The sequence below is a fragment of the Mus musculus genome, chromosome 8, assembly GCF_000001635.26.
Source record: "Mus musculus strain C57BL/6J chromosome 8, GRCm38.p6 C57BL/6J".
Classification (NCBI taxonomy): Eukaryota; Metazoa; Chordata; class Mammalia; order Rodentia; family Muridae; genus Mus; species Mus musculus.
In genome coordinates this window covers 14,089,703-14,115,631 of record NC_000074.6, presented here as the reverse complement: position 1 = coordinate 14,115,631, position 25,929 = coordinate 14,089,703, and the positions used below count along the sequence as shown (strand labels likewise).

The following is a 25,929-nucleotide window of genomic DNA, read 5'->3' as shown; positions in this document are numbered from 1 at the left end:
TTAAGGGAGCAGTACAGAGAGGAAAGGCAGTTTTGCCAGAATAGTGATAGAGAGACAGGTATCTGAGAGAACGAGCCAGACACAGGTGAAGACAGAAGGAGCCAGAGAATGAGCAGCAAGAAGATTAGAACAGATTGCCCAAATTAACATAAGGCCAAGCAGAGCAATTCAGTCAGAGGCCAAGAGAGAAACCAGATTGAATCAGTCAGTTTGGAGAGGCAGAACAGCTGAGTTGAACCAGCTAACCAGAGTTCAGAAAGAACTAGAAAGGGTGAGTTTATCAGTAGTAAGTCTCAGAGGCTGAGACTTCGAGGACTAGATAAGATTGCACAGAGGCTAGAAGCTTCCAGGAGTAGGCCTAGACTAGCAGATAGAGGCAGTAAGGCTCTGATGATAATCACTCATCATCAAACAAAAGTTACTTTTTACAATCAATCTTGGTTTTATTTTTAGACAAGGTCTCTCACTGGCTTAGGGCTCAGGTAACCTAGGCAGACTGGCCAACAAGCCCCAAAGATCCTCCTGCCTCTGCCTCTCTGCCTCTCTGCCTCTGCTTCCCCAGTGCTGGGACTGTAAACTCACACTAGCATGCCTGTTCCTTTTTATTGACTTACTTATTCCTTACTTGGACTCTAGGAATCAAAGTTGGGGCTTCACTTACTAATTCACTTCTGCAGCCCTAGATCTGACTTTAATAGCCAGACACCAAGATTCACAACATGAAGGAATGTGTCCCTCATAGAAGCAGCTGGTTTTACACAAAGAACCCATAGAAGGCAATACACCTTTCTTCTCAGTGAATGAAAGATTCCCAGGACTGCTTTATAAATACAGTTGAGCTCTGTCAATGGGGATCTGACAAAATACACCATACAGTAAAGAGCAGAGTGGGCAGTGATCAGAAGATCCCTCAGAGAGCAAGGAAACCTCACATCCCTCCAGCTTTCTGCCTCCTGGAGAGCCAGCTCTGCAAGCCTCAGGAACTTCATCTTTACAGTGATCTGTGTAACAACCATGTGTGGGGATAGCAAGACAATCCCGGTGCCCATTTCACAAACAAAATAACTGTGGACAGCTCAGCCAAGTCCATGTAACCCTCATCACACCATGAAGTCACACCCATAAACTCAAAAATAAGGAAGACACTTGACACCTGGTCCACATGCCCCAAGTACTTAATAAGCAAATATCAGACAAACTCAGACTCTGCTCAGTGACTCCAATGCAGAGAGCTGGGCAATTCAACACCACCCAAACACTGCTAAATTCATGAATCCAAAAGAAGAAAATGAAAGACACGTGGCCTTTCAAGGAGAGCCACCTGAGCTCATATGCAAAGCAGAGTGACTCCAAACTCCTTCTCTGCCTGTGGGCCATTTTAGGTGACTCAGCACCAAGAACTGGCTACTGGTAATGATATACGATTCTGATGGCACACCCATGGATCCAGAGGAAGGATTCGCTGTGGCAAAATGCCATTCCTGGGAACTTACGGACTATGCTACCAGCCAGTGAAGCGTGGGAGCAGCTCAACCACAAAGCACCCTTCTTTAAAACATTGGTAAGACAAACGGCCATGGCGTGACCACACAATCTCCAGCACCCAGCGGAAACCATTTTCCAAAGCAACTTCGCAGGGCTGTGCCACTGAGCATGTGTGCTTTTGTTGTTCCGGTTTGCCCGTTTTTGTTTTCTCAAGTTAGGTAATCACATGACCCTAGGTTTGCTGGGTTATTATATTTTATGTAAGACTGTAAGCTGCTAAAGAGGGCCAGAAGGCAAAGGAATAGTAAGGGGGAAGGAAAGGATTTGTAGCAGTGAATTCAAATAAGGCAAGGGCTCCGAGGTGAGGAATGAACATGGGTCGGTGAAGAAAAGTAACAGGAGTTGTTAAAGAACCTTCCGGGAGGGTAACAAGGCTGATGCAGAGGCCTAGCCGCAGGAAATGACAAGGAACGTAGGGAATCACACAATATGGGGCAGCTTCCCATAAAAGCTCATCGTGAACCCCGGGAAAGAGGACATTTTGCAGAAAGCCCCGAGAGCCAGAAAGGAGAAATCTGGATGTGACAAAAGGCAACCGAAAACATCGTGCCGAGAAGTGACATGATAAAAATGGCTTTAGAAAGATTATCCCAGCAGCTGTGTGTAGGATGGTTTCAAGCCGAGAGAGACCGGAGGCGTGGAGATCTGCTGAAAGAATGTTCTCCTAATTCAAGCACAGTGTGGGGAGGCGTGGTCGGGCGCCGAGCCTGGGTGGGAGAGCAAGGAATTCTGGGACCCGACCTCAGTTTCCCTGCCTGTAAAATGTGAGGCTTGACCCTGCAAGGACTCAGCTTGTACTTTTTGACCCAGCAGAAGTCCATCCTGAGGCCTCGGTAAGATCCAATCAGGGAGAAGAAACACAAAGTCTCAACCTCACACCCGGCTTTGGCAAACTGAAGTTCATGCATTTTTATTACATCTTAAAATCTCAGATATACAAGATTGCACCGTGCTAAATAAAAACATTAGAGAACATTCTCAAGGAGTGGGTTGGTGGCTGCCCACCCTGCTCTGGCAGGCAGAGGCCAGAAAGCCTTGGAGTGATCCCCCACCCCCACCCAGTGCCTCTTCCCCATCTCAGTGCAACCACGTCATTTCCTAAATGGTGCTCATCCATCACCCTCTCCCACCTCATTCACAAGCATCACCCACTGAAGGTGCCACTCATCCTCTGGACCTCGGTGTCCCCGCCCACCTGTCCCCGCCCACTTGCTCCTCACACGCCCACTAGCATGTGAGTCCAGCCGAACCAGCAAGAATGCTTCACGATCCTCAACGTGAAGCCGCATCAGAAGCGCCTGTTGGGCCAGGGAGATGGCTCGATCCATGAAGTATTTGCTATGCAAGCCTGAGAACCTGAGTTCAGATTCGCACCACCATACAAAGTCAGTCATGGTGGTGTGTGCCTGTAGGATAGCCAGTGTTGTGCTGGGACAGGGCAGATCCATGGAGATGAACCACCAGCTAGCCCAGTCAAGTCATGAGCTGCATGTTCAGTGAGAGCACCTGTTGTTAAAAAAAAAAAGAAAGAAAAAGAAAACTAAAATAGGGTAGACAAGATGGCTCAGCAGGTAAAAGCTCTTGCTGCCTAGCCTGATGACCTGAGTTTAGCCCTCAGGTCCTATGTTATAGGAGAGAAGTGATTCTCATATTGTTCTCTGACATCCACACATGTACCCACCCATGCATGCATATGCACACACACATAATAAATAGATACAAACACATAAATAATAAAGAGTGAAGAAGGCATCCAACATTGACTTCTGGCTTCTCCATGCACATTAAACTAAACATACACATAAACAGGTACACACAGATATGCCAAACTCACGTGTGCAACCTCAAAGGCTCTCCCAAGCCCAGCATCAACCTTACCATTCAATAATGCTTAAAACTCAGTGGTTTTAATCAACTTCCTCCAAGCCCTGCTCTGAACTCCAAGCATAGGTGGAGCCTGTGTGCACTAATCTTGAATCCCAACATACCCTGAGGTAGCTACCCTTACTGCCTAACACCATGCTACCTAGAAGCTCCTAACACAATTCTTGAAGTGCACACAACATGCACACAGCACAAGCTTGGGTGTGCTGTTCCTACCACAGCCGGCTTAAAAACTCACAACTACAACAATCTCCAGCGAAAGTTCCAAAACAACGGCAGTGTGAGACATCCAAGCATCAGCAGTCAAGGTCCTAACCCAGTGAACTGACACACTTTTCACAGTGTCTGACTGATGAGAACAAAAGAACTCACAGAAGCCTCTAGGCTGGTTCCCAGGCCCTCCCGCTGCTCCCCTTCTGTGCCTCCATCCACTCTCCCTGGGATTCCCACTTCCCCTGTATCTCACCTACATGGCTACTCCTTACACGCCTGTCCCAGGCTCAAGCTCTCCGTGCCCTCCTCTCTCACTGCAATTCTCTCATTGCTTTTTCTAAGCAAACAGTTAAACTAAATATAATTATGATTTCATTAACTCCTGTTCTTTCTATTGACTGCATTCCCTGATTTCCCCTAAGGACCTTCGTGTAAATAAGTCCTAGCTTTATTAGCCAGAAATGCAGAAAAGGAAACAAACTCACTCCCCTAAATGGGATGGGTCTCTGAAGTGTATTTAAGTTATTGTTCTGAGATACGTAGTAGCAATTCTTCAGAGAAGTAAGCCTTATCCTTTCTCTGTAAAGAAGTAGGAAGATCTTTGCCATATTGTTACACCAGGTGTAAAATTTCAGGTTTAGGTCCCACCCATAAAGATTACCTAACTTTTCAATGGATTCTGAGTTACCTGTCTGCAAAAGAGAGATGGCTGTCGCTGACTTAAGTGCACCAAGGTCAAATTCTCTCTTAGTTTGTAACTGCTTGGTCTTTTAAGAAAAAAAAATGTAGGAGAAACAGACTGACAGTGGAGCAGAGTGACAACTTTTTGCCATTTCCAAAATTAACAGCTGGGAACAGGGACGAGCATGAGTCGATTCTCATAATTACCCATCTCCCTCTCCTACCTCATTCACAAGCATCACCCACTGAAGGTGCCACTCATCCTCTGGACCTCGGTGTCCCCGCCCACTTGTCCCCGCCCACTTGCTCCTCACACGCCCACTAGCATGGGTCCAGCTGAACCAGCAAGAACGCTTCACGATCCTCATCGTGAAGCCCCATCAGCACGGAACACATCTTGCGCTGGGAGATGGCTCAGTCAGTGAAGAATTTGATGAGCACGCTTTAGGAAGTGACATACAGTCAGTAAAGCCTGGTGAATTGGGGACACAGGACGAGCATCCTTTTTCAGAAGTTGCAGAACGTAGCGGACACAGAAGGATGATTGCTGTGTGTCTAGCTGTGCTGTCCATGAGGGGTCTCGATGAACTAAGCTCCCAGGTCACCTTACTCGAACGGTCCTGACCACCATTTCCATCTCCTCAATCATACATTTCAAAGGAGAGCCCAGTATCTGCAACGCCTGGACAGAACTCACTGCACTCGGCACAGAACTCATGGTCAGAATGAAGCCAGGAAGCCAAGGCTCCTCTGTGGTGCCTCCCACACAGAAACATAACGGCCACACCAAATCTCTACAGCAACTGTGCCTGGCCGACGCTCCAGGAGCCTCCAGCAACCCACCTCTCTGCTTGCCCTGCACCATACAACCTTCATGTCTGTGCTTCTCACTGGACCATGGGATTTTCAGGCCAATGGTTAAGTCTGACTCATTTTTTTAACCACAGCCATGTGAACCTTCTAGACAGCTTCTCATCCAAGGGGTACAAGGGACAGGCGCAAAGCAATAATGGTCGCTACAACAGGAAGTCGGGGTGGAGCCGAGGCTCAGCCCCTCCTCTTTATTCTAAATTCAGAAAAGGCCTGTCTGTAGTGCCTTTAGCATGTGAGTGTGATGACCATGAACTGCCAAGTATATCATACTGTAAGAAGAGCACAGGACACACACCTGCCACACCTCCAAGTGGCAGGAAGATAAAAATGGATGATTCAGAGCCTAGGAGTCACCCTGGGTGCTATGTTCAGAGATATAGATGGTGTGCCTCTTGTGTAGTAACAAGTGGCTAGTTCTTTGTGAGGGAGAAAAAAAAAAGCCTGTAAAAAAGGAAGCCAGAAGTAACAGAAACTTAAGAGTTAGTGGAAGGACAAAGTCAGGAACTGAGAAGAAGGCAAATCCCTTATAACCCTTAATATTTTGTGGTGCCCTCAAGGAGAAGATGGGGAGAGAGTCAGAGGAAGGTCAGGAGACATACAGACCCTCCACTGCCAATGCTTAGAAGGACAGCATGGTTAAGCTCCATGGTATTTACAAATAGCAGGCGCTGGCAAGAGGGACTAGCAATACCTGTTGCTGGCAGAGGGGTAAAAGAAGAAACTTCCAGCTAACAACCATCTGGCCAGGGCACCTTCCCAGGTGGAAGAGTGGGCCCTGAGATGAAGATTTCAAAATAGATTTATTTCCAGACTGGACACCGTTCAGAAACTAAATTTAGCCAGCTTGAATTCTTTTTTAAAAATGCTATCCCATTAAGCCTTTTCACAGAGGAAGTCTACATTTCATTACAAAACAGAACACAGCGTTCTGGGATCAGCTGGAGGCCCAGGAGGGGCAGCTGCAAGGTACACACAGTTGGCAGACATACAGTGGAGCTGAGGAGAAGGCAGGCTCCAGGCAAATGAACCAAGGGACTCTAGCTGTAGTCACCTTGAAAATCACACATAAAAGCACTTGTGGTCATTATTTTAAAAGATAACCCATTTGGTAAATTAGACAAAGTAACTCTTTAATTTGCCTCTTTGTTGCCGTGCCTTTGTGACTCAGCCATTTCTCAAATGCTCTCCAGCTCCTTCCTTACTAATTGGTTTAAATTTTTTGATCCTTTACTTATATATAAAGCCTGTTCTCCTTCTCAGGGTAAAGGTGCTCCTTCAACGATCACATGCACTATGGCTTATCTGGGCCAACAAAAAAAACCCTACATATTCTCTCATCTTCCTTGAGCCTTTATCTTGTTTGGAGACAAGGAGACCAGGTGTCCTTTGACACTTTGTGAAGTTCTTGCCTATATCCTCTTATTGGCCTCTGTCATCCCCATGACTGCAGAGACTATAGCAAAATTGGCATTGGCTTCTGGGCACTGCTGGCCTAAGACACAGTTGACTAATAGTTTTAAAGTTCTTAGAAGTGGTCATGTTACTGGAGTACCAAAGTTGTACCCAAGGAGTTCTTATCAAATTCCTGGAATCCATAAACCTGACCTTATTTGGGGCAGAAAAGTCTTTGAAGGTCTGCTCATCAAGGACTTTCTGGTGAGAGGTTAATCCCAGGTCTCTGGAAGAGGGCCCTAAGTAAACCAGAAGTATTCCGTGGCACAGAGATTTAGGTATATACAAAACCATCTGAATACAGAGACTTTGGGAGACTGGTGTGGCCACAAGTCATGGACCACCTAAAGCCACTTGAAGCTCAAAAAGACTGGAAAGATCACATTTTTAGCAGCCAGAGCTACAAGACTACATACATGTTTATGTCATTGCAAGCCACCAACTTAATGGCAATTTATTATGGCAGCCTCAATAAACTAAATACACCTTTAGCGAATTTACTAGAGGAAAAATAGAGTTTCAGAAAATAAAAGAATTACAAAGTAAAAGCTAATTTGGGGTAATGGAACTTATGTGAAGAAGAAAGTATAAAGAAAAGAAGAAATGGGGGCTATATTATATACTAGAATATTAAACATGGACTAAAAAGAAAACTGTAGATATTTTAGATCAAGTTCTTAGCAAAATAAATAAATAAACATAGTTATCAATTTTGATTTAAAAATCAAGAAGATAATTGCAAAGAAGTATACCAAGAAAGAGATTATACTTATTTGTAGGCCACAGAATCAATGCTGACTGTTAACACATTAATTTATGCCTCGATATAATTGCAAAGCATTTAACACATATTAAAGACCTAGAAAAAAAGAAAATGCATGGATAGAGCCCAAAGATTCTCCTATCCATCCTACATGAGGGAGAGAACAAATACTTCTGAGGAGACAGGACTCTGAAAAGACAGACTGCATGACAGTTAACGGGGGCGGGGGGGGGCGGGGGGGGGAATCTGGCCGCTAAGGAAATGCATCACCAATTGCACAATGAAACAGTGACCTCTGGGTTTCCCCTATTCTTGTTCCCTTGAAACATACAAATGCATTTCAAAGAGGATCCTACGTATGTTACAGAAGAAGGATGTAAAGGAATGGAGCACTAGGGGGCAGAGCCAAGAGAGCTGCACACGGCAGGCAATTCATTCCTTGGAAGGCTATTGGCGAGGCTATTAACAAATCCATACCACTAGGCATCTGGATTTAACCTAGTGCACACACAGGAATTTTCTTCTACACTACAATATTTTAAGATGATATAAGCCAGGGATCTTGGGGCTAACGAGATGGCTCAATCAGTTAGATGCTTACCATGCACATAAGAGGACCTGAGTTTGGAGCCTCAGCACCTGTGTAAATAGTTGAGAGTAGTAATGGACCTATAAACATGGCACCAGAAGGGCAGGGACAGGCAGATCTCTAAAATTTGCTGGCCTAATCTAAGTAGGGAGGCGGGGTTAGGTTCTGTTCTTTCTCAACAGAATAGATGGAGGGAGACCAACATTAACCTCTGGCCACCACACACACATATGCACGTATAAACACATGAATCTGCATGCACACACAAGCAAGAACATGCATATAACATACACACACACACACACACACCACACGACAGGTATTTCTTCCCTTTTTGATTTATACTACAGTGTTCTATAAAGGAGAAGAAAGGTTTCTCCCTTCCTTCCTCTCCCACCCTCCCTCCCTCCCTTCTCCTCCCCTCCCTCCCTCCTTTCCCTTCCCCTCTCCCCCTCTCCTGGCAACCAAAGATCCCTGTACTCATACACAATTCAAAAGCAGCAGGTGATATGCAAGTGTTGTTTTAACAGTTTCCTCTGGGATTGAAACATTCCATCCAACAGGGAAGCTACTTAAGCCAAAAAGCAAACAACTCAAAGTAGCTACAGGAAGTCCCTGAAGCTGACCAGATTTACTAGGCCCCTCCCTGCCACAGTAACCTTTGAAAGCCAGGGAGAAGACTCGGAGAAACCCTGCCACAAAGACTGAGGCCAGACCAGCTGCCTAGAAAAGGCAGAAATCAGCTGACCTGCCTGGAAGAGGTTTAGAGCAACTGAGTCACTTGGAAAGGACACTCTTCAATCTTTTGAGCTGCCTTCAAGCTGAGCAGTAAGCTCCAGGTACCCGGCTTTGTGAGATGTCATCATGCTGGGGTGGCCCTTGGTGATGGAGCTGTCTTTGGGTCATTCCTGTTCTTGTAAGGAACCCCTCACCTATATAGGACTGCAAAATATCCCCAGTAAAATTCATAGTTCATCAAGTTGTACTTTTGTGGTATCTGTACTTTAGTCTATCATCATTATCTGGGATGAGTAGACATGTGTGTTGTGTCTTCTCAGGAAAATGTTTGTCGCACAACACTGACACACTGAGTCCGCTTTGGGAAGTTCACAGACGTGGAGAATGGTACTTAGTCAGTTTAGCCTATGGCTGAAAGGTCAAGGACCTTCCCTGCCTGTACCTGATCCTTAGTCTTTTCTGGTCCCCAACATAAGCCACTTCCTTCCAACATCCCCTCCACCTTGTAAGCCACAGAACTACAGGTTTTCTACTTAGTGAATCCAATCATGTGTATGAATAAATGATAAATCATAAATTATAAGATTACAATGGCTTAATGGATTCTAAAAGAGAGGTCTACTTCAATATATATATTCTCTCTTCCCCCCCCCCTCTCTCCCTCTTTCTCTAAATGTACATATAGAAGCCATGTAAAATCTCCTTAAATTGCAAAACATCACCTGCCACAGGTGGGAGGTAAATTCAGAAGTGCATCTCAGACTGCTAGTTGTAAACAGGCTCCAGTCTTCCTGATGTTAAGGGAGCCCAGTTTTCCCCAGGGATCTGTCCTTTGCATGGGATCAGGGGACAGTTTTGAGGGACAGTTTAACCTGGAAGCAGATTAAGATTAATCAATGCCTCAAGAGGTGGCTTCTGCTCTTGGCAGTATCTGCTAGATGTGATACGTGAAACACAGACTTTCAGAGATAGCTAGCAAGGTCTCTTCCCTGCAAAGGTGAAACAAGGAGATTACCCGGGGGCAAGGCCAAGCTCTCTTCTTCCCCTTCTGGGTCTATTTGGGTCTACACCCTGCTGGACCTGCTGTAAGTGTGACAAAGACAGAGGCAGACAGAAAATATGTAGAAGGTTGGGTGTACATTCCTTCATATTGCTCTACAAATGCTGTGTTTCCCTGCTGAGGATCGACTATGTCACCACAGAGACCTCCTTCCTGACCAAGTTGGAGCCACCACCTACAAATGCTGGAGTACAGAATGTGCACCCTAGGGGAAGACACCCACAGGCCCAGGAAGCCCCTTTGACGTTTAATAGAGCCAGAGGCCTGCATGCATTGTGTCAGCACCACCTCAGTGTGCTCACAGCATTTGGTGACCTGATGATTCAAGTCCTGCTGGCTGTTCTCACCCTTTTTAGTAGGGATGACACCTGTTACCAAGATGGGGGAAGACACCACAGATCAAAAGATCCGGGGTGACACTTGGAGCAACCCTACCAGGAGGTAACAAATATGATTTATGTTTTTATTATACATTATTTTTAATTAATTTATTTATTCACTTTACATTCTCTTATCAACCTCCCGCTCCTCTCAGATCCCCTCTCCGAGTTCCTCCCTCTGTTTCTCCTTCCCTTTCTCCTCTGAGAACGGAGAGCCCCCCTGAGTATCACACACACACACACACACACACACACACACACACACACACACACCACACTTCATCAGTCACTGCAGGACTAAGCACATCCTCTCTCGTTGAGGACAAACAAGGAAGCCCAGTAAGAGGAACAGGATCCACAGACAGGCAACAACTTCAGGGACAGCCCCTCCTCCCAGTTTTGGGGGACCTGCATGAAGACCAAGGTACACATATGATACATATGGAGGGGCTAAGACCAGTCTATGCTTGTTCTTTGGTTGATCGTTCAGTCTCTTGGAGCCCCCAAGGGTCCAGGTTAGCTGACTCTGGTTGTCTTTCTGTGGAGTCCCTGTCCTCTTCAGGTCCCTCGATCCTTCCATGAGACTCCCCAAGCTCCATCTAATGTTTGGCTGTGGGTCTCTGCATCTGTTTCAGTTAGCTGCTAGGTGGAGCCTCTCAGAGGACAGTCTAACAAATATTCTTATTCGAGTTGTTTTGGTGGGATTTCCTAAACATGAAGCTAAATGTATTTTGATACAAACACACAAACATACACACACATATCACTAACAGCTAAGCATTTGCATGTGCATGATAGCATTTCTATCTGAATCTCTTCACTCATCAGTTCATTCATTCAGCAAATGTTGGATTGATGCCTCGTACCCGGGAATCTGTTAGGTGCTTGGGTTGTGGCAGTGATCAAACTAGATGAACCTCTGCCCTCTTAGGGCATCGATCCAACCAAGAGGCTACAAATTTCAGCTATGGAGCCAGCCCACCACACTGTGGCATGCCAAACTATGTCAATGACCCCCATAGTGTCATATATTCTCCCTTCCTCTGATTCCTATTCAGCAACATGCAGGTGGCTGACCTCACAGGACTCTGCAAAAATTAAGTACATTAACACTGGAAACTTATTTAACTTAACACTTAGAAGACCTAGAAAACACTAAATATTTATGAATGGTGCCCATTATTGGGCAAATGTTACAAAGAAGTTACACAGCACAGGAGAAAGTAGCAAAGCAAGGGGGATCAAAGCTTTGCCCTTCCTTTGACCTAGCAGAGAGGCACAATTGTGAAAGAGCAGGAGACAAGATGTAGGGGGCAGGTCACTAGCTGTGACAGGCATCTGGTATAAAGTCCCTGACTTTGGATGTAGCTGTGAGTATAGAGACTAGCCAAGAGGCCAGAGTGGCAGCAGGATGTGTTAAGGGTACCAATGATGTGGCTGATGGATATGCAGACTACTGACTAATTGTCAGGAGACAGGATTCACAGAGTTGAATCCTTGCTTGGCTGCCGGGCACCCTCTAGTCTTCCTTTCATGTTCAAGGGCAGGGGCCTGGGGACATGGAGGTATGGGGTATGCTATCTTGTGAACAGTTTCCTTTACTTCACAATATAGGAAGATCACACTGTAGCATTAAATATTTAAGCTCCATGTTTTTATGCCTGTGCATTTTTATATTGTGGCTCTATTTTAACAAATGAATCCTCTTTTTTTTCCTTCATTCCAGTATTATTCCATAAAACAAAGCTGTAATGTGCATCTGACTAGCTAATCTGGAGTGTTCGCAATTATTTCTTTAGTTTTCTTTAGTATAAACTCCCAGAAGTGAACATCCCAGAACTTACTACATACAAAGAAAGTTTTCTTTTGGTTGAGTGCTGTGATATTTAAGAAATACCACTATAGAAATAAGAATAGGTGACTCTAGCTGCATATGTATCAAAAGATGGCCTAGTAAGCCATCACTGGAAAGAGAGGCCCATTGGACACGCAAACTTTATATGCCCCAGTACAGGGGAATGCCAGGGCCACAAAGTGGGAATGGGTGGGTAGGGGAGTGGGGGGGAGGGTATGGGAGACTTTTGGGATAGCATTGGAAATGTAATTGAAGAAAATACGTAATAAAAAAATATAATAAAAAAAGGAAACAAGAAAAGGGGTAAATTGAAGAAGTTTACTAAGTATTTCTATTGTTTAGTTGCCTGGGGAAAAAGCTGTATAACTCATCTTTCACAACAAAAATAAAGCTTTCAATCTAATTATAGTGATAAACCATAACATTTTGTTTTAGATTCAGAAATGGCCCCAATATAATCTTGAAACTACCTTTCAACCATTTATAAAAATCTCTACGTTGTCTATAATATAGATTCTATGCTGCGCTTTTATCAGAAAATACTTAAAAGAGATTAGTTCAGAACTGTCAAAATGTAATAGTGTCATAAAATATTGTTTTAAAGAGCCAAACGTTTCCCATTAAAAGCATATAAACAAGGTATATACAACCCCATTGATGTGGTAATAAAGTTTCAATCTCACTTACATGCACATCACTCAGAGAAGCAGTGGGTAATGATCTGACTGAGGGCCCACATGGTGGCTGTATAGTTAGGCCAGTAGCTATGGAGTTACTCATCATTCCAATGTTCATTGAGCAGCCATGTCCACAACACTATGATAGACAACGGGGATTGGTAGTTCTGTCTTTCTCATAGCTCTCCTACAGCACCAAGGACAGCAAATGGCCACCGGCACCCCAGTGTGCTTTCCATGGTCCCTGTTGAGCACAAAGCAAGAACTAAGAGGATGACCTCATCTGGCATCAGGTCTGGGAAATATGCCACAGGGAAGCAGTGTTCAACTAGGTCTGGAAAAGTATGAAAGATATCTGGAAAATAAATTAGGGGTTGGGGAACCTACCTCCATGGTGAAGAACACTTGATCTTCTTTCAGGGGACCCATGCTCAGTTCCCAGAACCCACCTGGCTGTTCACAACTGTCTACAACTCTAGGTGTTGCCAAGAATCCAGCTCCCTCTTCTGGCTCTAGGGGCATCAGACACGCACATGGCACACACATACATGCAGGTAAAACACACATAAGACACAATTTTTTTAAAAAGAAAACATTATTAAGTGTAGCGAAAATGTGGTGCTCTGTGGCCAAAGTGCAATACAAAGTTACAAGATGGAGCAGATGGGAGTGAGGGAGAGGGAACGGGGAGCTAACCTTCACAAAAGACAGAGTGTCCGACAGAGCAAAGAGCAACTCCAAGACAGAGCTGGGACAATCCTGGCCCGTGCTGAGCAGAATGCAGCTCTTGGGACCATTCGCTGATGCAAGAGATCTTCTTGGGCCCAGATAAGTGAGCAATTAAGACCGAGCACCTTTGTTCACAATGCTACCATTTTAGCAGATTTGGGGAAGACCGACATGTAAGGCATCCCACGGAGTGGAGCAGGTGCTGGCCAGGGGAGACAAACACTGAGTAAGCTTCACCAGGTAGGATGGGGGAGCAAGAAGTGGCAACAAGCCAGAGATGAGTCAGAGATAACAAAGCTACCTGGGTGAATAGTTTTTTAACCTCAGGATGGTACAGAAGGGTATCCTCTACAACCCTTCCAGCTTCTGCTTCCAGTACAGCTACTGGATAAGTTATAATTCACCTAGTTCTACAGGAGGCTTTCTGTTAGATAATTTTGCCTATCCATAGGCTAATGCCAGTGGTTTAAACACATTTAAATCAGGGGAGGCTAATCTATAACATTTGGTAAGTGTATTAGACACATATCTGGCATTTTGGTATTTTCGATTAATGAAGAGTTTTCGAGTGGTGGGCTCATTTTCATTTTAGAAGCACTTGTTAAGAAGGACCCTCTTCACATGCTGTTACCGTCAGCATGTTAAGGTCACTTGCCTTACAATAAAATGTCATGTACCAGGGTTTCAGGAACTATGGAGATGCATAAACCTCAAAGGCTTGAGTTCTTCACAGGATCTGCACCATGGCTGACATGCATCTTTGACCTTGACTGTAATACGCCTGTCAGTGATGCAAAGCCATAAAGTCCTGGCCATCTCGCTCTCCGTCTTGCCACTGAAATAAAACGTGACAAATGGACAGCTATGCATGCCCTCTTCCAGGCTATGCTTAGCCTCTGTTGTCTTTAGTTTGCATTGTAGTGTGTCATAGGCACAATCAGGAAAAATACTTCTGGATTAACACAACAGCTACTTTGTTACAGCCCCAACTCTTCCGTATGTGATCTCCTTGGGAAAGACCCTACACGACTTTTATGTATTTGTGATGTCCAACGCAACAAGTTAACCAGGTAAAGGTTTGTGTGTTTTGGGTTTTGTTGCTATGACTCCTAGGGAGCTCATAGTCAAATGTAACATTCAAAAATGTCTTTAACTTTAATGTTGCCTAGTTACTGGCCCTACCTAGTTCATTAACATTTCTTCCATGCTTTTACTGGTTAAGTTCACTTACATTTGGATGGTTTTTTTTTTTTTGAAGGATTGACAAACAAATATATAAATAAGCAAGAGTGCTACAATTCTCTCAGAAGTCAGGGTAATTTAAAACTTTCAGCTCTGGTGGCTCAAACTGGCTCTGCTTCCTCATAACTGAAAGAGTCAGGACATAATGAACATTCTACAGCATCCTTCCTACAACACTGATGCTATTGATCCACTTAAGCCATGAGGTCATCCCACCAAAGTAACATGAGATCATCCCCTTTTGGTGAAGGGTGACTAAACTGCAGCGAGGCCAACCAGATTGCCAAATGCCACTCTGTAGTGTAGGCAGATGACAGCAGACCTGAACTCAGCCATCCTTTACACCAACAGGATGAGATACCACTTGTCACCTTGTGCAGAAACAGCAGGACCAATGTCCATTAAGCACAAGAGCATATGTTTGCATATTGCCTGGCTACTCCATGGGCTCTAGGGAATAATTACATTCTTTCATTTCCAGCTGTATTCTTATGCCTATTATTTGGTCTCCCTCAGTATGCACAGCACGGGGTATCATTTTTAGACCAATGGCTAATTATATACACAAAGTTACTTTAATTTTTTTTGCTATAATTTTATTGGCAGTATGTGTCCAAACGTCTCTCCCTTTCCAGACCTAATTGGTTAGAATTTTTCTTTTTGTTCCGGTGGGAACACATAAGAAGTATACTAGGCAAAAACATCACCTCGTAATGAACAAATCTTGCTCCAAAATGAAAGTTTTCACTTGGAAGCTTCTGAATAAACGAAAACCTACTCATAAAAACACTTGACTGTCAGGAGCAGATGACCCAATCCAACAGGAGAATTTCCATCTCTGAAACAACAGGTAAAGATGGTTCTCTCAAATAGTCTTGCCCTGTCCTCCTTAGACAGGAGCAATGGACTGCAACCTTATCTTTTAGAGAGATTGCAAATTGACTACAGCAACTTCAAGCCTTCTGTCTTTTCATTCTTATTTCTGAAACATTTTTCTCAGAAGTCACATAAAAAACTTAGGTTTGAGTAGACTTCAACGTCCTTTAATGATTGAACAACCTGACAAAGTCACATATCCTGCAATGTGCCGGGCCAGTCAATCATTCGTCCCACTGCTGGAAGGAGGTGGCCCACCACAGCCACACCCTACGCATGGGAGGGATCTCTAAAAGCAGAGCTGAGTAAATTCACACAACATGATATCCTGGCAACCAATAAGGTCACTACATCTTGGGAGGTCAGGAAAGAAAGGCTGGATGATAAACTATTGGCTTTTATCACAGGAGCAGGAAAAGCTCCCTAGCAACACCAGATGCAAAAGCTTTTACGGGATCTCGCCCCTCCAGTGTCGTGGCAGACAGAGAACAACAGTTGTTCTCCTTGGCCCATAAAAAGGGACACTACTAAGACCCTAATGAACTGATGGAGAGGCCATCTCATGTTTAGAGAAAATGGAAGGATCAAGGAAAATCAGCTGGCTAATCCCCATCACCTTTGCCAAAGAGATTAAGAACTAAACATACTGTGTGCCACAGCTCTGAAGCCCTGGGAGGCAGAGCTGACCAAGGGCGGCTGTGGCTTTCACACCAGCACGGGAGCCTGCAATCCCACACCTGGTCAGAATCAGAGCCCCTGACACTTGCCTCCTGAAAACCTGGCATGCTTCTATTATGAATACCAGTGAGTGGTCATGTTCAAAATGCCCACACACAAGTACCGAGAAACAACTGAACATATTCGGTTGATGCCGGTAAAGCGTGAGTCCTCATAAGATGAAAAGCAAAGGCTAGGGAAAACTGTGGTTGGGTAAGAGCAGTTTCAACTGCATGGAATGTTTTGCCCACTAACTTCCTGTGTGGTGAATCTCTGATTCCTTTATAGCCAACATACTGCAATGCTCTAAATATGACTTCCATCTGGCCAAAATGATGAATCACAGCTATTTTTATTGTAGCCAATGCATGATCAGGGCTTATCCATTCCAAGGGTCAATAAATAATATTTAATTAACATCTTCATAAATTCTATAATCAAAGTGTATAGCATTCCACTCCTTGGGCAACTGTGATGAAGGGTTGTTTGATTTTGATTTTGTTTTTTGGTTTGTTTGTTTGGTTTGGGTTTTTTTTGCCTCAAATATAATCCTAAAGGAATATTACAGCATTAAAAGTCCTGTAACCCTTAATAAAACCCTAGAACTTTTTAGCTCCGCAGTGGATCGTGTTCTGGGTACGTGAGTCAAATTCTAAGAAGCATGTTTTTGCTTCTAATATTCATTTTGGAATTTCTATCACTGTCAAAAAGGAAGTGGACAAAAATAGGAGATGCAACAGATTGCCACAGAGGGACATACTTACGTCACTCTGGAGAAATGACAACACTGCCATTGAACCACCTGAATCAGAGGCGCCCTCGAGCGAGCGCAGCACATGAGGGATCTGCAAATGAGCTTCTTGCCTCCCGCCAGCAACGCCAACCACACAGGCTGACTTCACTATGGCTGCACAGGCAGCAAAGGGACTGGAGCTTGGCACTGCTCAGCCTGGAAGGTTTCTCTGGGGAATACAAAAGTTCCATGGGGGAGGGGCGGTAATTTTAATTATGTTCCTTTGAGTTATGTGACATAGCACTCACCATTTGGTGTATTACCCTTTGACCTAAAATACAAGGTATTCACAGGTCAGAGCAAGAGTTATGGCTCTACCTCTACTGACTTAACAGTGGAGATGATTTCAGAAGGGAATAGTGGGACATAAACAGCTCATAACAGACCATCTCAGAGAACAAAACCCATATTCACTACATCAGCCCCATGGAATGGAGAAGTGGTGTCGCTGCGGATTACTGCCCATCTTCCATTGGATTTATGTTTCTCCCAATCCAGATGTGCTCGAGCAGCGGGCTCCCTGAGGCCTGCCAGCCAGGCAGCCAGATGTGGGGCGGAAAATATTCTAATTTGTTCCCTTCTAAGTAATGAAAAAAGTCACACCATCTAAAAGGAAGTCGTATGCACAATCTACAATTACCATGGAAGCCAAATCTGTGTGAGTCACCCTACTGCCTGCACAAGACAATTTGGCTACTGGAGAATCCTGATTAATGGCATTAAACGGCATTTTTAAAACACCAGAGTAACAACCTGACCTGCCAAATTTTATTATTTTTCATCATATCACCAAATTTTTCTTGGCCTTGGCTATGTAGCACCTTCCACAGGGAATATGAAGATGAAAATCACGCTATAGTGCACTTAAAGTCTATATACTATTGGGGAGGTTGGATTAAGTAAGTCAGCTTCAGATTTGTACACAACTCTGAAGCGGTCCTGGGTTACTTTGGGCTATTCTGTGACTCCGGGTTGTTTTCTCAATACAAATGCAATTAGTTTGTGGACTGTACAATAAAAGCCTTCTGCAAAACACAGGTGACTGGGATCCAAGGTAACGGTCAGATCTCAAGGTTGTAGGCTGATGTACCCACCTGGCCACTAACAGCAATCCCAAGGCTCCGAGTCCAGACAGCTCCCTCCCGCCTCCAAGTATTAGACGCCAGGAAAAACTGGTACGCTTTAATCTCCAGCCCTGAAACGCCCACAGCTCGGACTGGCAGAGTTCATCAAGAGCGAGGGCGAATTCGCTGCCCGTTACTTTATACTCTTCATCGATACAAGCCGGCTAAGGCTGATCAGTCAGTCACGCATTTGGATTTCGACCCGGGCCGGAATCCACATCCATTTGAAAAGAAGGAAGCGACATGCGGGCGGCTGGCACCACATTCCCGAAGTGTTTTGAGTTTCGGGTGAGAAACGGCTAAGCAGCCGCGGCGCTCCCGGTTCCCTTTCACCTGCGACACTCTACGCCCGCCTAGGCACTGCCTGCTGCCCTTCCCCATCTCTTCTAACTCGGTATACAGCCCCGGCCCCTGCCTCGGGTCCCAGCGAGCATCTCCCGCCACCCAGCCGCTCCAGGAGGATGGGAGAGAAATCCCCTGCCCCGCCCGGCCCCACCTGGCCAGCGTCAAGCAGAGGAGCCGGTGCCTGCCGCCCCCCAGCCCTTCGCCGCGCAGGGCTGTAATAATTACATCCTCATTATTTCTTCTGCGATCGTTAGGGAAAGAGCCCGAGAACAGCAACAGCAGCTGCCGGGGGAGGCTTAGTTACAAAACCCTGCGCTGGGTAGCGCTTCGCTTAGCAACCACCCCTAAAAAAGCCCCCGTGCTCCCGGCTCGCACTTGGAGAGCCCAGCAGCGGCCACCCCCTCCCAAGCCCGAGGCCCAGGCCCTGCCGGGCGCGAAGGCTGTTGCAAAGGGCACAAGTGGCCCCTCCCCGCCTCCGCGACCCCAGTGCCCGTACCACCAGCTCCAAGCACCTTTCATTCATTCCCAGTCTAGGTCCGGGTGTCCACCCGGGCTTGGGGGAGGGGAAACCCAGGTCGCACCCCACTGCCCCACCAGAGTCCCTCTCTGGCCGGGGCCCCGGGCTGCACCCCCTTACCCGGCCTCGCGGAGCGGGGAATTTCACACCTCCGCCTCGCTCCTGCACCCAGGGAGCCCGTGTGCCAGCAATCCTGCCGCGGGGCGCTGCAGCCCGGAAGGACCCCAGCGGCGGACCCCGGAGCACCAGCCGTCCCTGGGGTTATTCTCACGCTCCCGGATCGGGTCCCCGGGAGCCTCTTATCCCCAACGCAGCCACTCAGGCAGGGCCCTCGCCGGTCCGGCTCGCAGCACCGCCCCCTCCCTGCCCCGACGGCACTCGCCACTTAGCGCCCAGGTCCCCGCATCCCGGTCCCCGCGGCCCCGCGCGTCTCGCACCTTCCTCAGAGCAGACATCCTTGGGCTTTCCTAGTTCAGTGGGTGCAGAGCGACATGGCAAGGTGGCCACCCCTCAGGCCAGGCGGTGCGCACAGCACTGCCGCCAGCTCCCAAGCTCGAGAATCCTTGGGTCCGTGCGTCGATCCGCAGTCTGTCTGTCCCCCGCTGCCGCTACCGCTTATCGCCTCCACCACCGCCACCGCCAGCGCCACCACCGCCGCCGCGCGCTCCGACCCCGTTCGAGCCCGGCGCACGGTCGGTCCTCACGGCCGGCGCCTGCGCACTCGGCGCCCGGGGAGGCACCGGCGCACTGGGGGGCGGCCGGTGCGTGGCTCCATCTGAGGAAGGGCCCAGCGCCACGCGCCTAGGGGGAGCGCTCAGGCCGCGGTGCCGCTGCCAATGGCAAGCCTGGCCCAGAGGTCGCATGGCGCTCACGGCCCGGGAGCCCGCGCACAGCGGATCCCAACTGTTGCGCGCAGAGCGTTGGGTCACTCCAGGACAGTGATGGTTCCCGGAGGGGGAGCGGAGAGGTCCCACACCGCGTGTGCTCCGTGTGTTTGTAGGTCAGCGTGGGAACCCACAAGCAAGCCAATGCGCCTGGGAAGGGCCAGCTCAATGTGAACCGAGATGTGGGATCTGCAGACGCATCGGCACCCTGAACTCTGCACGGTGAAAGCCTATTGGGCTCCCAGGTCATAGAGAGGGAGCGATGGAAGATAGGAGCTCTCAGCACTGGCCACTAAGAGAGCACAGTGCTGCTCTGGGTGCTGTGAAATAAGACCACTGTTTCCACCTGTTACCTCCCAGCTCTGGTAAACTGCTGCTTCTGGGCTCACAGGAATCCCCAGCACCTTGAACAGCAATCTTTAGTCATAAACCTGGTCCAGATAGAGGGCTGAGATGGTGTCGGCCCTTGTTTGCTGCTGCACTCGGAAGCAAAGAAAAAAAACTATCTTTTTTTTTTTCCTCAGCGAAATCAGAAACACAACAAAAAACAGTCTGGCAAATTCAGCAAAATTAGCCATATTTTGATGAAACCTAATTAGATTCGTGGGGATACCCTTTTTAGATCCACTGAACAGTCAAGAAAAGTTTCTGTGGCCTAGAGTAAAAGGTGCTGACAACTAAAGACATAGTTTGGCACCGGGCTCTGGGGATACTCACTACACCTGCTTAACCTTGGGCCGGTCTCTAGGCTCCGTGTAAATATAATAGGGGGCTTTCGTCTCCGTTGTCAAGAAGTTTAAATGTGACCAAAACTTAATCAATAAGGTGACTATTTACAGAAAGGTGAATGGGTGTCGAATAGAGGAGAGACAGGTGAACAGCCCTGTATTTCCCTAAATCCCAAGATCTTTTCCATAAAAACAGCCTCCATAAGATGTTTTTTCCTATGATCAATCAACTGCAGTGCACTTTCAGAGCAAAATACTAAGGTGTGTGAAAGATACACAAATGGATCAAAGGTATCTGATGTGACTTTTTTCTAGTGTTTGTAGCACACTCCATTTGGATTCCACTATCGAAAGAGAGAGAGAGAGAGAGAGAGAGAGAGAGAGAGAGAGAGAGAGAGAGGAAGGAAGGAAGGAAGGAAGGAAGGAAGGAAGGAAGGAAGGAAGGAAGGAAGGTGGGTTTCCAGACCTCGAATAAAAAATCTAGACTGCACATCAAGTTGAAGATTCTAATATCCACTTTTCTCCTCCTCTCCACGGTGCCCCCATCTTCCGGTCTTCCATCTCAGGCAAACGAAAGGAGCACAGTGGTGCTTGCTGTGAGCTCTTTTGGGTCGTGGACTTGTACCAAAACAGAAAGAAAGACTGTCCCTGGGCACGCATCCAGTGTTGGGATGAAGCCATTTGACGTTATAGGAGTAACATGTGAGCATGAATGGCACTTGCTCCTATGAAGGAAATATACAGTGTTATTGGAAAAGGAAAAGGACAGGGAATTATTTGTGACCCTAGGGGAATACTGTGTGGTGTCATTACATACAGTCTTCCTCTAGGTTTGGCACACAGCGGGTCCCGAGACATGGATTCCAGTGAGTTATTTGAAAAACTTATTATCTCTGGAAACTAAACAGGAATAAAGAGTGGGAAAGGGAAAAAAGGGATAATGAAGGATGTGTCACCAAGGCGATCTTTCAGGCAACAAGGACTCGATCCTATTGAAGATTCTTAGTGGAATAGTCTGAGATACACTCCACAATTTCTTCCATCCTCTCTCCCCCCTCGACTCCCCCTACTGAGCAACTTGAATAATATCAAAGAAAGCTATTGTAGAGTTTGAGTTGAATGAGGTAAATCCAGAAGTTGACTTCTGCCCAAGCTCCCAGGAAGCTTGGGATTTGGGACAGAAAAGAATGAGGTAAGAGACCGTTCCAGCAGTGGGAAGAACAGACCCAAAGACCCAGAGACAAGGAAAGACTTATCTTTTCTTCTAAATGACTAATGAAATTAGGAAGTGCTCGATGCCTGACCCTACCCATGGGGGTTGGAGGTGAGGTTGTGCAGAGTCTATGGCGCAGCAGCAACACATCTGAACACTGCTGCAAGCTCCTTTAATACCCTCCACTCACACCCCATTGGTCCCAAGAAAGCATCTCTTCTAAACTGCAGTTCCTGATTGGCTGGCATTGTCTAAACCAGCAATCCTTGGTCTCTTAGGCAGTCCTCAATTAGGTCCTCCTGCAGGAGATACTTTTAGGGCTGTGTGCCCTCATCCCCCATGTTTACCTAGAGGTGCCCAGCCATTCCTGCTACAAGGAAGAACTGTGAGACCATCTTGAATGAGAACTAACAGATAATGAATTGGGAGGTTCTATAACACATTTAAAGGCCTTGGAATAGTGTCTTAAAACACAGCATAATTTTGTGTGGGATTTTGACCAAGACATTAGGATTTTCTTCAAGTCACTTGTAGACAGAGATGTTTTTATTTTTTTTTCCCAATATATAACATTTTTATTTCCTTTTCTTGTCTCATTACATTAGCTAAGGTTTCTAGAATGATATTGAAAATCAGTTGTTAGAGGGAATATCATTCTGGTCCTGTAATGGGCTACAGCAAGTGACTTTTTAAAATGTTTATTCTACTTTATGTGTATGAGTATTTTGCTCGAATGTATGCAAATGCACCAGTGTCCATGCTCGATGCTCTCGGAGGGCAGAAGGTGTCAGATCTCCTAGAAATACAGCTCCAGGTGGTCATGAGCAACCATGTGATGCAGGAAACCAAACCCAGGTTCTGTGCATGACCGGCAAGAGTTCTTAACCACTGAGCCATCTCTCCTGCCCTGCAGTGATTGCTTTAGACTTTTCAAAGATCTTTATGGTGGGTATGAACAGAAGAGATGGTAAGGTAGGAGGGTAAGAATGAAAAACAGCAACAGGAGTAGGGAAGAGATCAACTTGAAAAGGAGACAAACTAGATGGGATCTTTGTGAGTAGATCTGTCAGGGACAGGGGAGAGAGACAGAAGTGGCCGTGTTTCCATGGTGTCTTAGGGTTTTACTGCTGTGAACAGACACCATGACCAAGGCAAGTCTTATTGAAAAAAAAATCAACATTTAATTGGAGCTGGCTTACAGATTCAGAGGTTCAGTCCACTACCATCAAGGTAGGAGCATGGCAGCATCCAGGCAGGCATGGTGCAGGAGGAGCTGAGAGTTCTACGTCTTCATCCAAAGGCTGCTAGTGGAAGACTGATTTCCAGGCACCTAGGGTGAGAGTATTAAGCCCACACCCACAGTGACACACTTACTCCAACAAGGCCTCCAAATGGTGCCTCCCTGGTGCAACAATATACAAATCACACATGGCTAGCCTGGCATCTGAGTGAATGGTGCTTGTGGTCAACTGAGCGTGATACAGGAATCCTGGTGTTTGCTGGAGTTCTTGGGAGTGTAGAAGCTGGCGTGGTGGTCCACATCCAGCACCTTCTGTTTTCCTTAACCGGCAGGCTTTTGTGCCTAGGATTCCAAAGGTGGTAAAGATCTGCCCTGAACAAACACGACTGTGAATCAGGGGATCTCGTCTTTGACGTGGCCACAGGACAGTTGTCACTGGTCATCCTCTCTAGTCAGTCTTAGGTCTCCTCATCTCTCAGTTTTCCAAAGCCCAGAAGTCTTTGTGGCTCAATTCTTAACCACCATTGTGGCCATGCTGGTTCCCTCCATGATCTCCTAAGTTTATGCATCGAAAGCCACACAGCACAAGTTAACAAAGGGCTTCCCAAAGGCCCCCCATGATGATCCTGAAACCCCAACTTTTCAGCTTCTGAACCAAAACTCTGAACCCATTCTAAACTTTCACTTTTCTACCACAGACCAATCTGATGAGTCAGAAAATTTCCTTTGCTTTGCCTGCAAACACATCCACACTCTGACTACTCTTCCCACAACCTTCTATGTCACAACTCAGATGCTAACGATCAACATTTCCCTTATGGCAATGGGCTAGCAATGGACTTTTGCTTCATCTGCTACAACCTCCTTTTAACCGAGAGACAGAAGCCACTTCCTTGACATTTACATTGGGTCATTTCACTTCGAAGCTCAATGCATCAATTTTACACATCTCCGTTTGAAGTTGCTTCTTCCATGATCTTTACCAGTAAAGTAGAAGAAAGCAGCAGAGACCTATTATTAAATACTGATTTATTGATTCATTTCATGACTTATTCAAAGCACTGCTTGTCCTGCTTATTTGACAAGCATGTCTTTACTGGCTACTTGGAACATAACGACCTGGAGAAATAGCAGAAACATTGGGCTATGTTACCCTTAACAACCTGCTGACTGCCTCTTAGGCATCTGTAAAATTTCGCTTGCTTGCCCACCCCACCTTGTGGTTTTAGAGTATAAAACGCAAACAACAGACTGGAGCCCAACCAAGCCTTTCAGGAGCAACCCTGGCTTGAGTCCATCTGCGACATCTCTTCGCTTCTACTCTCACTGATGTCCGAGTGAGTGTTCCAGAGAGTCCTGCAATAGCAACAACCGCGCGCCTTCTCTCCTTCCAGATCCAAACCTGCGTTAGATAGGCTCTAAAAATGTTTTGAGCATTCTCTTCATAACATCAGGTCTTCCTCTTTCATCTTCTCAAAGATGAAACCCAAATCATTTGCTCCTGCATTATTTCCCTTCAAAGAGCCCATCTCTTTGGAATATGGTCCTTACAGTCTTCTTGGTCATGCTCCTCTATCTGACCTTTCATGAACGTTACCACCAGCTTGCAGACCATGTAGGAACTTGGCAGTCATGTTTCTGAAGACGCAGTTCAAGGGTGAAGACTCAATGTCAACAGGGAACAAGGGCTCCAGCGCGGTAACACAGCTGGTCTAAAAGCAAAGTGGAAGACGACACAATGAGAGGGATTCGTAGACGCGAAACAGATGGGAGCATCTCCAGCCGTGCAGCGGTACAACTGGCAGACGTGGTGAGGGGCGCGCGGAACGGATTGCAGGTGTCTGGGGAACCTTGCCTTGCTTCAAGCCTCCAGACCTTCCTTCTCTCCTCAGCAACCTTTCTCCAGCTTGCACTCCAAGTTCCGCAAGTGTGCAGAGCCGGTACTGTCCCCAGCTGTGTCTTGGCCCACGTCCATCACAGGGGCAAACCGCAAACCACAGGAGCAGAGCTTTCAGGCCGTCTGCCTTCCGCGCAGGCTCCAGAGCCAGGCTCCTAGAGGCAGAGTTTAAGCCACGCCCGGGCCGCATACGAACCAATCCGCCCCCGAATATGGATGATTGACATCCAGCGGCGGGGAATTCGGGTCCGGATTAGGCACTCCTAATATTGTGGGCGGGCCTACACGAGAGGAATCCGGAAGCGCCGCGCGACTGGTGGCGGCTGGGGCCAGAGATCCCGGCTGGGGTCCAGTATGTCTTCTCTTCGGAAGCAGGGTAGGCAGGAAGCGCGGAACGCGAACGGAGACTGGATCCGAGATACCCAGGGGTGGCGGACGTGGTAGGCTGATGGCCCTGAGCACTGAGGGATCGTAGGGGCTACAGGGACCTTGAGTGTCTAGGGCAAGATGGGACATGCTGGGCCCTGAGGTACCCTTCTTGTGGTGGCTTCCCCTTCCTGCTGGCTGGGTCTGGCGCTGTCGCAGCTTTTAGGGGCCTTCGTTCTCCCTGGACCACACTAGTGGAGCAGAGGCCTCACCGGACTCTGGGATCTTCTTTGCTGGGGCGGAGCTGGCGCGTGGGGATGGGGATTGGGGTGGTGGGTGGAGGACACAAGACCTAGAGTCTGGAGGATTGCCTTTACCTAGGGCAGCCAGGCCTGCAGTCATCTCTGGGTTAGTACCCTGAGGTCCTGAAGTGCAGTTCATGTGATAGGAGTAGAGAATATGAGACTTTTCTGTGTTTAAAACATGCTTCTCTCTTGTGAAATGGGAGGGAGGTGGAGGAGACGGCTAGTGGCAACTGTATATAGTTA

At 46.8% G+C, this 25,929-nt stretch overlaps 2 protein-coding genes across 5 annotated transcripts in view; one reads left to right on the top strand and one right to left on the bottom strand.

Moving 5' to 3' along the window:
• Positions 1-19,856, bottom strand: part of Dlgap2 (DLG associated protein 2) — a 757,651-nt gene extending 737,795 nt beyond the window's left edge. For 2 of the 3 annotated variants that reach the window (NM_172910.3, NM_001145965.1), the window contains exon 1: positions 19,491-19,757. Coding sequence is in view for 2 of the 3 variants with exons in the window: in NM_001145965.1 (NP_001139437.1) it covers positions 19,491-19,508 (18 nt within the window). In the remaining variant the exon portion in view is untranslated. Of the gene's footprint in view, positions 1-19,490 lie in introns of all 3 variants that reach the window. The other variant, XM_006508783.4, reaches the window with a different exon arrangement.
• A 5,437-nt stretch (positions 19,857-25,293) lies between these two features.
• The window catches only part of Erich1 (glutamate rich 1), a 64,457-nt gene continuing 63,821 nt past the window's right edge, over positions 25,294-25,929 (top strand). The window contains exon 1 of one of the 2 annotated variants that reach the window (XM_011242050.1): positions 25,294-25,391. In XM_011242050.1, the coding sequence (XP_011240352.1) occupies positions 25,370-25,391 (22 nt within the window). In that variant the 5' untranslated portion in view covers positions 25,294-25,369. The remainder of the gene's footprint in view (positions 25,392-25,929) is intronic. The other variant, NM_001034862.2, reaches the window with a different exon arrangement.